Here is a 15,174-nt window from a genome sequence, read left to right on the forward strand (position 1 = left end):
TAGCCTATGTTACATTTTAACTTATTGGACGCTTTTAAATTATTTTTAGGAAGATTCAACATTATCTAAAACGTGTCTTTGGACCACGCCACATGAAATGCACCCGCGATCCACGACATATTTTATTTAACGTTGTTGAGATTTGGATATGGGTAACATGAAATGCACACCCGAGTTTAAGAAAATTAATTTAAATTATGCGTCTAAAGCAACTACGCACATTAGCTTTGCGAGGGCCACAGAAATTTGTTAAATGGCACCCCTCGAGTTCTAAGTATTTTAAAAGAAATAATTAAATGAGGACCACACATTTGGAGATTTTTATTTGGCGCGATGCACCTCCATTCCGATTTTTAAAGGAAGCTCGAACTAAGCTTTCGAGGGCCATAAACTATTGATATTATTTACTATGGAACACCTCAAATCCGATTAATGGAGCTTAATCAATTAACATTGAGTGTACTCAAAGGTTCCTTTTAAACTAACTAAGATGGCTTACATGAGGGAAAGCTAATCCATTTACGCAAAGGGCTTGAGCCAACACAAATGGACTAATGGCCCAACAAAAGAAATGCCTGGATCTACTCAAATGAACTTTTAGAATTGGGCTACATGATGAGCCCAAATTCGGAACCCTGCAACTATTGAGCACAAGGCTCCACATCGAATCCCTTCAACATTACGAATGACAACGGAAGTTGCAAGTGAATTCAAAATGGGCTAACAAAGAGACTAACACATGTGCAGGCAAACTTGGAGTCGTTTTCAACTTATTTGTAACCAATCCTATGACATCCATCAGTGATTTGATTTTGAAAGCAAATGTGAATTACGGTTCTAATAACTAATAATCAGCAAGCAGGATTTCTAAATTTCAACAATTTCAATCTTATATCAACATGGCTAGTCGTATTACTCTCGCATAGGGGTTAACCAACAAGTAAATGATATGTTAATTCATACTTGGTCAATCACTAACACCACATCAACAACAGGCCTAGTGCTGAACTCGATACTTGCTTATTTGGCCCATAGGTGACCCAATCCACAAACAACAGCCCAACACTCAATAATAATAGCCTTTCAATAAACCTCAAATAAGCATAACTTTGAGCATGATCACCGACTCTACATGAACAGACACCATTCAAAGCCTAATCGAGCTAATTATGAATCAGACTTTAGCCATAATGCTGGTGAATCAGATAATGCTGAACCTAGGACATTGGATTTCTATTAGTGAACAAAAAATCATTCAAAACGTGTGTGAAACCATGGAGATGAACTGAAGGTCCAAAATATGAATACTAGCACCATATTACTTCTACTAATAACTACAAACTACTTATTTAAAGCTGATTTAGACAAGAGTGATTACAGTAAATTAGAAAACAAATCAGTGAAACAAGAAATGAGATAATTTCTATGCTTCAATTCTTCGTTTTCAATTCATTCTTCAAGTTTCCACCTCACAGCCAACAGAGTTACAAGTTCATGTACCTGGGAAATAAGTGGAAGCAAGAAGAAAGGAGGTTTCAGCGGATGAAGAAACAACAGCAGATTTTAGCAACAGGAGTAAACCATCCAATCAATTTTAAAGCCAGAAAATGAAGTACAACAAACCAAGATCCAGTCTCAAACACACAATCAACCCAGCAAACATCAAAACCCGACCTCGATGACTAGACCTCAAACCATTTCGAAGCCCAAGCAATCAGAAATTTATTCAAGAAGTGGAGACTTCACATTGCAAAGCAGGGACTCAATGGAATAGTGAAAACTTCAAACAAACTGAACCTAAAGCTTTTCAGCACAAGATCAAGCCATTTTCACTCAAAAGGATTCAGAAATTGTTTTGTAATCAAAGAACAACTTAAAATTCAAGGCAGAATTCTAATGGAATAGTATTTTCTACCTAAATTTTAGCCATTTGGGTTTTTTTTTTGATTTGTCTAGCTCTCTCCCATCTCTAAAATCTGAATAGAACCCTAAGTAACTATGCCTTTATAGGCAAGTTACTAGGGCAGTCTTAAGAGTTTAGTTATTTCATTTTTAGTCTTTTTCAAATTTTCCTTTTTGCTACTTAGTCCTTCATCTTCTGACCTGCTGATCAAGTTAGTCTGTTTTTGCAGCTTCTATGCACCTTCCTAAGTGGTTACTGAGAGATTCCCCATGCCCTTTACCCAAAATACCCCCTTAGTGCCCTGTTTTTGCCTTGAAGCCCAAACTTCGAGTATGGGTTATGAATCCCCAAACAAGCTCAATGTTTCAATAGACATGGGCTCAGACTCAAGCCAAATAGAATTCATTTAGAATGAGGTCTTAGACTGACCTTAAAGCCCAAATAACATAGGTGAAACCCAAGCAAATTCAGAAAACTTAAAAACCAAACAAATCGACTAATTAATGATCACAAACAGGCTGAACTAATTAAGCTAATAAATTAAGCTAAGTGACCAAATCAAAATTTCTAACAGGACAATTAATAGAACTAGGAAAATCAGAAAATAAATTAAAAGAGAGGAAAAGAACAGAGGTGACACATAGACGATTTTGAAAACAAAAATGAATAGGACTTACCAGCTAAACTTGAAATCAAAACTGAGGCACTGATTCGACCCAAAATAGTGGCAAACGTTTGTTCTTGGTGAAGAGCAAACGAGTGACACTATTTTGTGCCAAAACCAACTTGAAACAACCGGAAAATTCCTAAAATGACTTGCATGCATCATTCCGACTTTAGGCTCTTAGGGCTCGACTCTTCGATTTGATATTCGAGGAGCTCCAGATATGTTCAAAGGAATCTGAGTGATTTTTGGAATGAGGGAGAGAAGACGGTCTTAGGGTGTTAATTTGGGGCCAATTAGAGGTGACGCCGCCACCGGAAAATATAAAGGCGACGCTAGGGTTTCTTCTTTGAACCTAGATTCGAGACGTTCCAGGGTGATTCAAAAGAAAAGAGTGATAGATTTAGGATGAGGAAGGCTTGGGGGTTCTTTGTTGTTAATCTGGGGTCGATTTGTGGTGGCGCCGCCACCCTCAGGCGGTGGGATTTCAGGGCGGCTGCTAGGGTTTCTGAGTGGTTTATGAAGAGGGGTGAGATGAGAGAGACGGGTTTGAGGGGGGGTAGGCTTAGGAAAATTATATATTAATCAGACTGCAGTTCCGGACCGTTAGATTAAAAGAGATCAATGGTCCTGGTCCAAAGGCCATTAAAACGGGGTCGTTTGAATCATGCAGGGATTGGACCGGGTTGGGGCGGACATTGGGCTAAGTAGACGGGTATCTGTAAGGGGAAAATTGGTTTGGGCTTGGGTAAATTTTGAAAGACTTGGGCCCAGACCTGATCTCCTCAATTCCTTTCCAATTTCTTTTTTTTTCAAATTCTTTTAATTAATTCCAAATAAAAATAAAAACCTAAATGAAAATCTTAAAACTAAATTATCCTACAAAATTAAATTAATTAACTCTTAAATAATAATTACCACAACTAATTAAATACCAAATTAAAGAAAACTGCCAAAATTAGAATCTAAAAATTAAAAAATGCAAAAATGAGTTATTTTTTGTGATTTTTCCGTTTTTGTAAAACATCAATTTTCTAATTAATCTCAAAAAATGTAAAATTAATTCCTAAATGCAATGCGTGATATTTTTGCTATTTTTTATGGTTTAAATAAAATTAAATATGCACACAAAAATGCAAACAAACACGAAAATTGAGCATTTAATTCCTAAAAACCAAATAATAAAACATCAAAAATCACGTGCTCACAGCTGCCCCTCTTTGCTCGGAGACACAAAGGGTTTTCAGGCAAAGATAAAATGAGCAATTATGAGGGATTTTTGCCCGTTTGACACTCCATGAGAAACATTTTTGAAAAGAGTCTGACCGAGCCCTGCTTCAAAGGTTACCTACATATCCTTGGCTATAAACGAATCAAGTTAGTGTAGTTCTAAAAGTTTCGGTAGCTGGGACTATAGGGAGCTGTGATTTCACTGTTGCTGTTGCTGGTACTGCTTGCTGACTTCCTTATTACACCAAAAGGAAAATCCAAAGCTAAGTTAGCTAAGCCTATCAAATACGAGTTACAAAATTCCTATATATAAATCTCTTGAAACTTGATCTTGAGTCTTAGCTGATTTTGCTATGGACCCCAATCTAAATGTTGATCCTCGCAAGTTGTAGGTTCTGGTTCTTTCTCTAGTATTGGATCAAGGAGGGACATGCGAAGCTTGTGACTTTAATCAAGTCTTGAGCAGTCCGCATCTTTGTCTGCCTCAGCGCTTTGACTTCACTTCTTTTTGTTCTTTTTGTTCTTTTCTTTATTCTGGATTAAGACTCATTATTTTGGTCATATCTAATCCTGTGCCTTGAGGTAAAACTTGCTTAGACACCAAAACAAACAAACGAATTTTTTCTGCCCCAATTTTCACTAGGAAAATTTTGTGAGTTATTTGCAATACAAATCCAAACTGTCTCTTTATTGGAAGCAATAAAAATCAGGATTGCACATCCTTGGGAGTAGGGTGTGAAGCCCTAAATTGGGAGGATTTCCAGGCTATGCTGGAAAGCTGACCGGGTTATGCCGGAAAAGAAAAGGGTCCTCGGGTTATGTCGGGAAAGTCATCGGGTTATGCCGAAAGAAAAGAAAAGGGTCCTCGGGTTATGCCGGGAGTTCATCGGGTTATGCCAGAAAAGAAAAATGGTCCCTAGGTTATGATAGGGAGATCCACGGGTTATGCCAGGATAAAAGCAAAAGGGTCCTTGGGTTATGCCAGGGAGATCCACGAGTTATACAGGGGTAAAAGAAAAAGGGGCCTTGGGTTATGCCAGGGAGATCCGCGAGTTATGTCAGGATAAAAAAAGATCCTTGGGTTATGCCAGGGAGATCCGCGGGTTATGTTTGGATAAAATAAAAAGGGTCCTGGGGTTATGCTAGGGGATCCATGGGTTATGCCGGGGTAAAAGAAAAGGGTCCTTGGGTTATGCCAGGGAGATCCGCGGGTTATGCCGGGATAAAAGAGAAAGGGTTCGCGGGTTATGCCGGGTTAAAAGAAAAATGGTCCTCGGGTTATGATGGGAGGCCATCGGGTTATGCCGGAAAAGAAAAAGGTCCCTAGGTTATTCCAGGGAGATCCACGGGTCATACCGGGATAAAAGAAAAAGGGTCCTTGGGTTATGCCAGAGAGATCCATGGGTTATGTCGGGATAAAAGAAAAGGGTCCTTTGGGGTTATGCTAGGGAGATCCGCGGGTTATGACGAGATAAAAGAAAAGGGTCCTTGGGTTATGTGAGGGAGATCCACGAGTTATGTCGGGATAAAAAAAAGGTCCTTGAGTTATGCTAAGGAGGTCCACAGGTTATGCTGGGGTAAAAGAAAAGGATCCTTGGGTTATGCCAGGGAGATCCGCGGGTTATTCCGGGATAAAAGAGAAAGGGTCCTTGGGTTATGCCAAGGAGATCCGCGGGTTATGCCGGGAAAATAAAAATGGTCCTCGGGTTATGCCAGGGAGGTCCACGGGTTACGCCGGGATATATAGGAAGTGAGGGCCCTATGCTACCATAATTTTGAATCTTTCTTCTTATTTTCTTTCTTATTTCTTTTTCTTCTTCCTTTTTACTTCACTTTTCATTTTACTTAGGATAATGAATGAAGAGTTTAAAAGGACTTCCCTTTTTGGGTCAACTTTTGCTGCAGAACAATTTTGGTTTCCGCGTGCCTTGCTTTTATTGCACCTGCTTCTTGCAGGGTTGTTTTGAACTGCACCCATTTCCCTATTTTCGAATCAAATAACAATTTATTAGTTTGAGACGGTGGTTGGTTTTGTGTCCTTCATTGTTTTTGATCACTTGATCTCGACCCAACTCTTTGGTGAGAACCTCTGCTGCTTGCCAATTTTCTAAATATTGATCTTTCTTTCCAACCGATAAACTCAACTTTTCAAACTTTCTAGACGACGGTTAAACCCTGCGGGGCTTCGGCTTTTCCACTTTATCCCACCTCTATGGCTTTTGACTTCGGATTTCATTTTCAATAATTCTGGTTTCAAAGCATCAACTATCATGGCTAGTCGGGATCGACTCGATGCACCCGCTGAGGCTGGGTACTCTTATTTGGATTTGGCTTTTATCAAGCGGAAACCTGTAAGACCAATCTTGCCACCTTTTCTTTGTATCAGTTTCGGAACGGAGTTAGAACGAAAGGGATTCAAGGAAAAGTTAACAAAGGACGAGAAAAAGTGAATTTAAAGGAAAAACGCCCCTTTTGGGAGGGAAGGAAGGACTTATCTGGGGTTCATGCGGGCTTTAATAGACATGACATGCTTCTTGGACTGGATATCCGACCCGCACAAACATCCCCAATTCCTCATAAACTTATTGTGAACCATATTTCCAAATCGAGAAACCTAGCCAGGATTCCAAGGGTGGCGAGGGTGTCTTCTTTTCGATCAACGGCGCCCACTACGGGTTTTCGCCAATCGACCTCTCTCATTTCTCTTCTCACCGTCGCCCGATAGTGCTCTTTACGAGTTTTCACTAACTAAGATCTCTCATTTTCAATTTCTCTACTCATCGTCATCGTATGGTGCCCGTAGGTTTTCACCGATAAGACTCTCTCATTTTATTTCTCTCATTTTGATTGTATCAGATCCAAGCAATTGTGTTTTCTAATTCCGACACCTTTGCCGATTGATCTGAAGGACTTGGACAGGGTTCAGGTAAAAAGAAAATTGGATCACGTTACAACTTTGGAACCATTCAGCGGGATCATTGCCGAACCATTATATCATCTGCCACAGTTTTACTTTTTGGGGAAAATTGGCTTTTTGTTTTGGTGTGACTGAACCCCAAGGAGAGGTTGCCTACGTATCCTTTTGGAATCAAGTCGAACGTAGTTCAGGGAAACATTTGTTTTGTTGTTTTTGTTTGTTTTTTTTTCACTTTCATTTCATAACACTTTTCGGTTCCAAAGAGGGTAATCAAAGAAGACTAACCGGCTCAAATGGGTTTGCACAAGGGTAGATAGTGTTTGGGGTAGCGAGAATGAAAGCCTTCGTCATCCCAATCGGACAAGGTTGTCGCTGCAGAAAACCTAAACATAGTACCTTTTGACTGCATCTGCATTTACAGCTGCTTCGGGATCATTTCCTTTGATATCGCCCAGATACAATACTCCTCTCGGCAATATCTTTCTGATGATGTATGAGCCTTTCCAATTAGGAGAAAATTTTCCTTTTGCTTCCTGGTGATGGGGAAGGATACGCCTTAAAACGAGTTGCCCCACTTCAAAATTTCTAGGCCGCACTTTCTTGTTGTAGGCACGAGCCATTCTTTGTTGATACAACTGCCTGTGGCAGACCGCGGCCATTCGCTTTTCATCGATCAAGGTTAACTGTTCCAGACGGGTTTTAACCCACTCACTGTCTTCAATTTCAGCTTCAATGATGATCCCGAGAGAGGGGATTTCAACCTCTGCGGGTATTACAGCTTCAGTGCCATAAACCAAAAGATACGGGTGGCTCCAATTGACATGCGCACAGTAGTGCGATATCCCAACAATGCAAATGGAAACTTTTCATGCCACTTCCTGGAACTTTGAATCATCTTTCTCAAAATCATTTTGATGTTTTAGTTTGCTGCTTCGGTGGCACCATTGGCTTTGGGCCGATAAGGAGTAGAGTTCCGGTGCGTTATCTTGAATTGTTCACATATATCTTCCATCAAATGACTATTCAAGTTTGCAGCATTGTTTGTGATAATGGTTGTAGGAATGCCAAAATGGCAGATAAGATTGGAGTGCGTGAAATCTACCACAACTTTCTTGGTGACGGATTTGAGAGTGATGGCTTCAACCCATTTCATGAAGTAGTTAATGGCAACTAGTATGAATCTATGCCCATTTGAGGATTTCGGCTCGATTGGCCCAATAATGTCCATACCTCAAGCAATAAATGACCAAGGCTCTGACATGGGATGTAGTTCCGTGGGATGTGCATGAATCAAATCACCGTGCACCTGACACTGATGACACTTCCGAACAAAGCTGAAATAGTCATTTTCCATGGTTATCCAGTAATAGCCCGCTCGAAGAATTTTCTTTGCTAAAACATACCCGTTTATGTGGGGTCTGCATACTCCCGCATGTACCTCACGCATGATTCTTCCAGCCTCTTCTGCGTTAACACATCTTAACAAGTTAAGGTCCGGAGTTCTCTTATACAAGACATCACCACTCAAAAAGAAACCACTCGTGTGCCGCCTAATGGTTCTCTTCTGGTCTCCACTGGCTTGGTCGGGGTATTCATGCATTTTCAAATACCTTATGATGTCATGATCCCATGGTTGGGTATTTGGTGTTGTTTCAACCGTATTACAATAACCATGCCTTTCCTGGATTTGAATTTCCAAGGGATCAATGTGGGCATTGCCTGAGTATGGCAGTATTGAGGTTAAAGTGGCAAGTGCATCAACTAGTTCATTGTGGCAGCGAGGAATTTACTTGAACTCTATTGACTTGAATCGCTTTCCAAGTTCTTCCACATGTTGCCTATAAGGAATAAGCTTGACGTCTCTGGTTTCCCATTCTCCTTGAGCTTGTCGGATAATAAAATATGAGTCTCCCGTGATTAATAGTTCTTCGACATCTTGGTCGATTGCCATGTTCATACTCATAATGCAAGCTTTATAGTCGGCAATGTTGTTTGTGCAGAAAAACCGAAGCCTGGTTGTGGCCAGATAATGCTGACCGGTGGGCGAGATCAAGATTGCCCCAATTCCATCACATTTTACGTTTATCGCTCCATGGAAGAACATTTTCCAAGCATTGATGTCTTCGGATATTGCCTCAACTGAGTTTACCTCTTCATCCCGGAAGTAAGTATTCAGAGGTTGGTATTCATCATCGACCGGATTTTCAGCCAAATAATCTGCTAACGCCTGGGCTTTCATTGTCGTGCGAGTGACATATACTATGTCGAATTCAGTAAGCAGGATCTACCATTTTGCTAGCCTCCCAGTGGGCATCAGCTTCTGGAATATGTATTTTAAAGGACCCAACCTGGTTATGAGGTAAGTGGTGTAGGCTTGCAAATAATGCCTCAGCTTCTGAGCGACCCAAGTCAAAGCGCATCAAGTCCATTCCAACAAGTGTATTTGGCTTCATAACTGGTGAATTTCTTGCTCAGATAGTAAATATCCTGCTCTCTCTTTTCGGTCACATCGTGTTGCCCGAGGACGCAGCCGAAAGAATTTTCCAAGACTGTCAGGTACAAGATCAAAGGCCTCCCTGACTTAGGTGGGACCAAAACTGGCGGATTTGATAAATATTCCTTGATTTTATCAAAAGCTTCTTGACATTCATCTTTCCACTTGACTGCCGTGTCTTTCTTCAGCAATTTTAATATGGGTTCACATGTGGATGTCAACTGGGCAATGAACCGGCTGATGTAGTTCAATCTACCTAACAAACTCATAACATCCTTCTTAGTTTTCGGAGGAGGCAAATCTCGAATAGACTTTATCTTTGTTCGTCATGGCTTTTGGATTTGATGATCACATCGTCCATATACACCTTTATCTCTTGGTGCATCACATCATGAAAAATGGCAGTCATGGCCCTCATATAGGTCGCCTCGGTGTTCTTCAGACTAAATGGCATGACTCTATAACAATATGTACCCCAAGGTTTTGTAAAAGCTATCTTCTCCGCATCTTCTTCATCCATCAACACCTGGTGATATCCTGCGTAACAATCCACGAAAGATTGTATCTCATGGTTGGTGCAGTTATCAACAAGGATGTGGATGTTCGGTAAAGGGAAGTTATCTTTAGGGCTTGCTTTGTTTAAATCTCTGTAATCCACACACACCTAGGTCTTCCCGTCTTTCTTTGGCACTGGGACTACATTAGCTAGCCATGTGGTGTACCGGACCACTCGGATTACCCCCGCTTTCAACTGCTTCTTGACCTCTTTTTTGATCTTGTCACTGATATCCATTTTAAACTTTCTTTGCTTTTGTTAGACTGGGGGACAGTCTGGGTAAGTGGGCTACTTATGAACCACCAAATCAACACTCAGTCCGTGCATGTCGTCATATGACTAAGAAAACACATCTCTGAACTCAAACAAGAGTTGGATAAAGGCATTTCGGGTTTTTTCGTCAGTGTTAATGCTTATCATGGTTTCCCTGATTTCTTCAGAACTACCCAAATTAACCGATTCAGTATCATTTAAGTTCGGCTTAGGTTTATTCTCAAATTGTTCCAATTCTCGAATTATTTCCCTAAAGGCCTCTTCTTCATTGTATTCGGGTTCTTGGTTCATCACTTCACAGTTAAACAGTGTGTTTGGATCTGGGCATGAAGTTTGCAAGCATGTCATGTCATTTAAAGCCGCATTGTTAGAACTGAAAGAAGAAATAAAAGAGAAAAATAACAAATTCAGACAGAATAAAGAAAGATGAACGATGAAATATTGTTTTAATTTCTTGGAATTAGAAGATAACAGAGTTTACAATGGAAAATTAAAAGACAAGAAACTAAAGAAAACATCCGAGTTATACCTTGAAATAACTCGCAATGCGGGAAAGGTGGCAGGACAGGTCTACCGGGACTCCTGCCTGATCGGGAATGGCGTAGCCTTCCAATACTGTAGTTTGGCATTAGGTCCCATAAACAACACCTCAGCGGCGCTTGAGCCTTCCCCTGGTTGAACCATGTGGGCTTTATACAGTATCTTCCTCATGGCCCCACAAATTTCTTCAATCTTTTCTGCCGTGAAGGCATCATTTTCTTCCTCCTCATGGTATTTTGTCTTGACAAATGTTCTGTATAGATGCAGCACCGGCTGAGGCAAAACCCAACCATCATTCTTTCTATCATTTGCCCATCTTATATCAGCTGGGGTGGGTCAAAAACCTACCCCGAAGAACTTTTCACTGGCAGGCAGGGTGATGGGTTTAGCTATTCCTTGCAATGATTTCCCGAGCCCCTTCCCCGGTTTGAAACCATGTCTGATAATTTCTTTGGCCACCATGATTGATGCATTAGAAAGAAAGGGTTGGGGGCAAGGGTTTCCCTCTTGATACTAGTCTGCGACCACAATTTCAAAGGCCTGATACACTATGTGCTCACTTCCTTCTCTTGCTTCAAGACATGGGACTGATGGGTCCCGATAAATTGATTGCTTGTCTTCCCCGTGGACCACAATCTCTTGATTTTAATGCTCAAATTTTACCATCTGGTGAAGGGTAGAGGGTACATCCCCCGCTGCATGAATCTATGGCCTCCCCAAAAGAAAGTTGTAGGATGTGTCCATGTCCAGAACCTGGAAAGTTACTTTAAAGTCTATTGGGCCGATGGTCAGAATCAGGTCGATCTCTCCAATTGTGTCCCTTTTTATACCATCAAAGGCCCGTACACAGACATTGTTAGGTCGAATTCTTTCGGTCCCGATTTCCGTGCGCTGTAGAGTTGAAAGTGGGCAGATGTCTACTTCAGATCCTCCGTCCAACATAACTTTTTTCACGTAGTACCCTTCGCATTTGACTGTCAGGTGTAGGGCTTTGTAATGTGCGGGCCCTTCTGGGGGCAAGTCATTTTTGCTGAAGGAAATCTGGTTGATTGTGAAGAATCTTTCTGCCATTCTCTCCAACTGTTCTACAGAGGTCTCAACATGTACATATGCTTTGTTAAGGTTCTTGATCAGTACCTTCTGGTGTTCAGCGGAGTTCATCATTAAAGCCAACAAATAGGTTTGTTCGGGAAATTTTCGAAGATGGTTGATCATCTCATAATCTGCTATTTTCATCTTTTGAAAGAAGGTCTCCACTTCTTCGGCACTCACAGGCTTCTTAAATGGGAAGCACTTTGTAGTGGCATTGTTCACCTCTTCCAAATTAGAATACTTTTCAACGGAGTTATTTTCTTGAACTTCTCCATAGATTTCTTTGCCCTTATAGGTCACCACCGTTTTGTTGTAGTTCCAGGGCACAGCGGTAGTATCTGTCATGGGCTTCTGTGGCGCGTGTTCAATAACCACGGGCTCATTTAGCCTTGGTTGATTAATTGTCCCCCGCATCACATAAGCCCCCTTGGACACATACATCTGGGTTGTCTTGTTCAATTCGAATCTCCTGGGGGGCCTCAAAGTCATCTGCTTTTTTTGCGGCCTCGCGAGACATAGAGAACAACATCCTTGGGAGGTATTGCCCCAGTTTCGACTTCAACTTTCTTCTCTAGCTTTGGAGGAGTAGTTTTGTTCTTTTCCTCCCCTTTATCTTGCTTCGGGACAGCTTTTTGTTTCATTTCTGCATCAGCGATGACAATGATGGCCTTCAATGCTGGGTCAAACTCCTTATCCTCACAAATTATTTCGATTACTAGCCCGTTGTTATGGGCCAACAATGGGTTGTTAGTCACATTAGGAATATCTTCATCCCTTAGCACTATCTTCTTCTGTTCTATCAAATCTTCCACAGCTCTTTTCAAAGTCCAACAATTTTCTGTATCATTCCCCTCATCCCCTGAGTGGTAGGCGCATCGGGTGCCACATTGGTAAGAGGGTGATTCTGGGTTTTACCTATTTGGGGGTACCGGCTGCAACAAACCCATTTGGACCAATTTTGGGTATAGGCTAGAATAAGATTCGCCAATTGGAGTGAAGTTTGATTTCCTTGACAGCTCCCGGGCACGGAAGTTGTTTTGTGGAGGTCGGGGATTGTAGTGGGCTCGGTAAGGAGGCTGGTTTCAAGGAAATGGAGATTGGTTCCGGTTGTCTTGTTGTTGTGGCAGGACATAAGGTTGAGCATTCATGACCGGGTATGGCTGAGGAGCATAAGTCACGTCTTGGTGGGGGTAGTAGTGCTGTAGAGTTTCGTTTTCAACCTATTTTCAACCATTTCACCAATCTTGATGGCTTCAGCAAACGGTTTACCCATTGCGAACATCATATTTTGGAAGTAGTTATCTTCCTGAGCTTGGAAGAAAACTGTGACCATTTCAACCTCATCCATCGGAGGCTTTACCCTGGAGGCCTGCTCACGCCATTTAACTGCGTACTCTCTGAAGCTTTCCGATTCTTTCTTAGGTTTGTCAATGAGTTCCGATCTGGAGCAATATCAATGTTGTACTGGAACTGCCTGATGAAATCTCTAGCAAGATGATCCCAGATGTGCCAGCGGGATATATCTTGGTCCATGTACCACTCAGATGCGATGCCCACCAGACTTTCTCCGAAATAGGCCATGAGAAGTTCTTCCTTTCCACCGGCTCCTCGCAGCTGGTTGCAATATCTCTTGAGATGAGCAATAGGATCACGTGTTCATCAGACTTCTCAAATTTTGGGTTTTTGAATCCCAATGATAGGTGCACATGGGGAAACACGCATAAGTCGGCATAGGATACACTTTTCTGTCCACTCAAACCTTGTATGCTTTTGAGACTCTGTTCCATACTCCTCATCTTTCTCACAATCTCTTCTTGCTTAGGAGTTTTGATGGTCTTTTCTTTTCTTGCAGTGAACTAAAATTGGGGTGGTTGAGGGTAAGTATAAGTAGAAAACTAAGGAGGTTCCATTTGGAAGGTGCATGTTTCGAAGGTGAAAGCTAAGGGGCCAAAACTGGGCCTAGGCAGTGTAGGCTGTACCGTGGCCTAGCATAGGGGAGCGGTGAAGATATTTGAAGCTACACTGGACATTAACACCTGGGGGCGGACCTCAGAAGGTGTTCCCAAAAAATGAGCTGAGATAGTTGGGTGTCCTAGTGGTGTGTTTGGGTGACTGATCGTAACAGTAAAGGCACCACTTGCTATAGGAAGAAGTTCGGGGAAACCCGGGATGGCGCTTGGTGGAACTCTTCCATTTGCCAAAGCATTCCACATTTCCATAACCCGAGATGCAGAATTGTGTTTTCTTCGGCAACTGCCAATTCTGGGGTCGGGATGCCCGAGATTGGACTATCATCCATTATGGGAACTGTTGGCAGAGTCATTTCTGAAGACATTTCGACGCTTCCCTTTGATCTCGTAAAGTATGGGTGCGAAGACAGATTACCACAAAAACCAACTACCATTCTATAAAAACCTGGATTGGGAATAGCAGCAGTAAACGGTCAGTTTGAAACAAATAACATATAGGTAATCGCATGTTGGGATGTGATGCACCTATACAATTAAATGTGTTTCTACATGTTTTGAAACGGTTGCATGCTTCATCCCAGCTTTACTTATTCTTTCCGGTTTCTCTTCTTTCCATTTCCACTCTCTTCCCTTTTTTTTACGATCGAATCCTATGTAGATTGCCTACGTATCATGACCCCGCATGAATCAGACTAAGCGCAGTTCTGGGCGTAATAAATGTAAAAATAAATAACAAAATATTTTGGGATTTTCAATTTTCATAAAAAGAAAATGCTCTGACTACAACGACTCAAACTAACAGATTCTAACAAAGAAAACAATAGACTCCTATGACAAGATGACAATATGGACTTAGGAACCGACTAACAGACTCTGATGAAAGCAAAATACAGAATCGAAAATAAACTAAAAAACTCCAGCAGAAAAGATGCAGACTCAAGTAAAAATCAAGAATACATTAATGCTCCTAATGCCCGCGGGACATCATTCGGTCTCGTCGCAGGCCTAAATGCGAGATCCCCTTGCAGTCACTCCAAATCACTCATAACATGGCGGACGAAAGTCGTCACTGCAGCAAAAAAGGTGGTACGAGTCATGTCCTCGCACGCTTGGTACTTCATGGTAATGTAGTCAGCGATGGTTCTGATCCTCTCTCTAATCCTTCCCTTTTCCTGAAGCAACCTCCCTATCTGCTGATTCCGGGCTTCTAACACTTGAGAGTCATGAAGGTGTTGATCTTGCAACTGTTGTATTCCTTCCTCCATCTGAGCCATCAAATCATAACAGTGTTCCCTATCAGCTTTGAAATCTTTTGCCTACTTGGCTGCCTCATTCTCAAGAGTAGCCACCTTTCTTCTCAGGCTAGTGATTGTCCCTTCGTACTTTCTCTTTATTTGTTGCACAAACTATGTCCGACCTTTTGCATTCTCTGCTAGTTGAACCCGGGCACCGGCTAGACTAGCCTCAGCCTTTTCTAGGTCATCTTGGCACTCAAGGACTTTCTATTTCAGACTTTTTATAACTCTATCGTCCGC

At 41.7% G+C, this 15,174-nt stretch overlaps 1 protein-coding gene across 1 annotated transcript; it reads right to left on the minus strand.

The window, feature by feature from the left end:
- Positions 1-8,500: 8,500 nt before the first annotated feature.
- LOC138881492 (uncharacterized) lies at positions 8,501-8,953 on the minus strand. The gene has a single exon (XM_070161723.1). It carries the CDS (start codon positions 8,951-8,953, stop codon positions 8,501-8,503), a length of 453 nt encoding a protein of 150 aa, XP_070017824.1.
- Between the last annotated feature and the right edge of the window lie 6,221 nt (positions 8,954-15,174).

The sequence above is a fragment of the Nicotiana sylvestris genome, chromosome 11 (genome assembly GCF_000393655.2).
Source record: "Nicotiana sylvestris chromosome 11, ASM39365v2, whole genome shotgun sequence".
Lineage (NCBI taxonomy): Eukaryota > Viridiplantae > Streptophyta > Magnoliopsida > Solanales > Solanaceae > Nicotiana > Nicotiana sylvestris.

What these genes read in the sequence shown, in the direction of transcription:
- LOC138881492 (XM_070161723.1), bottom strand. Translation starts at nt 8,953, where the DNA reads ATGAAAGCCCAGGCGTTAGCAGATTATTTGGCTGAAAATCCGGTCGAT.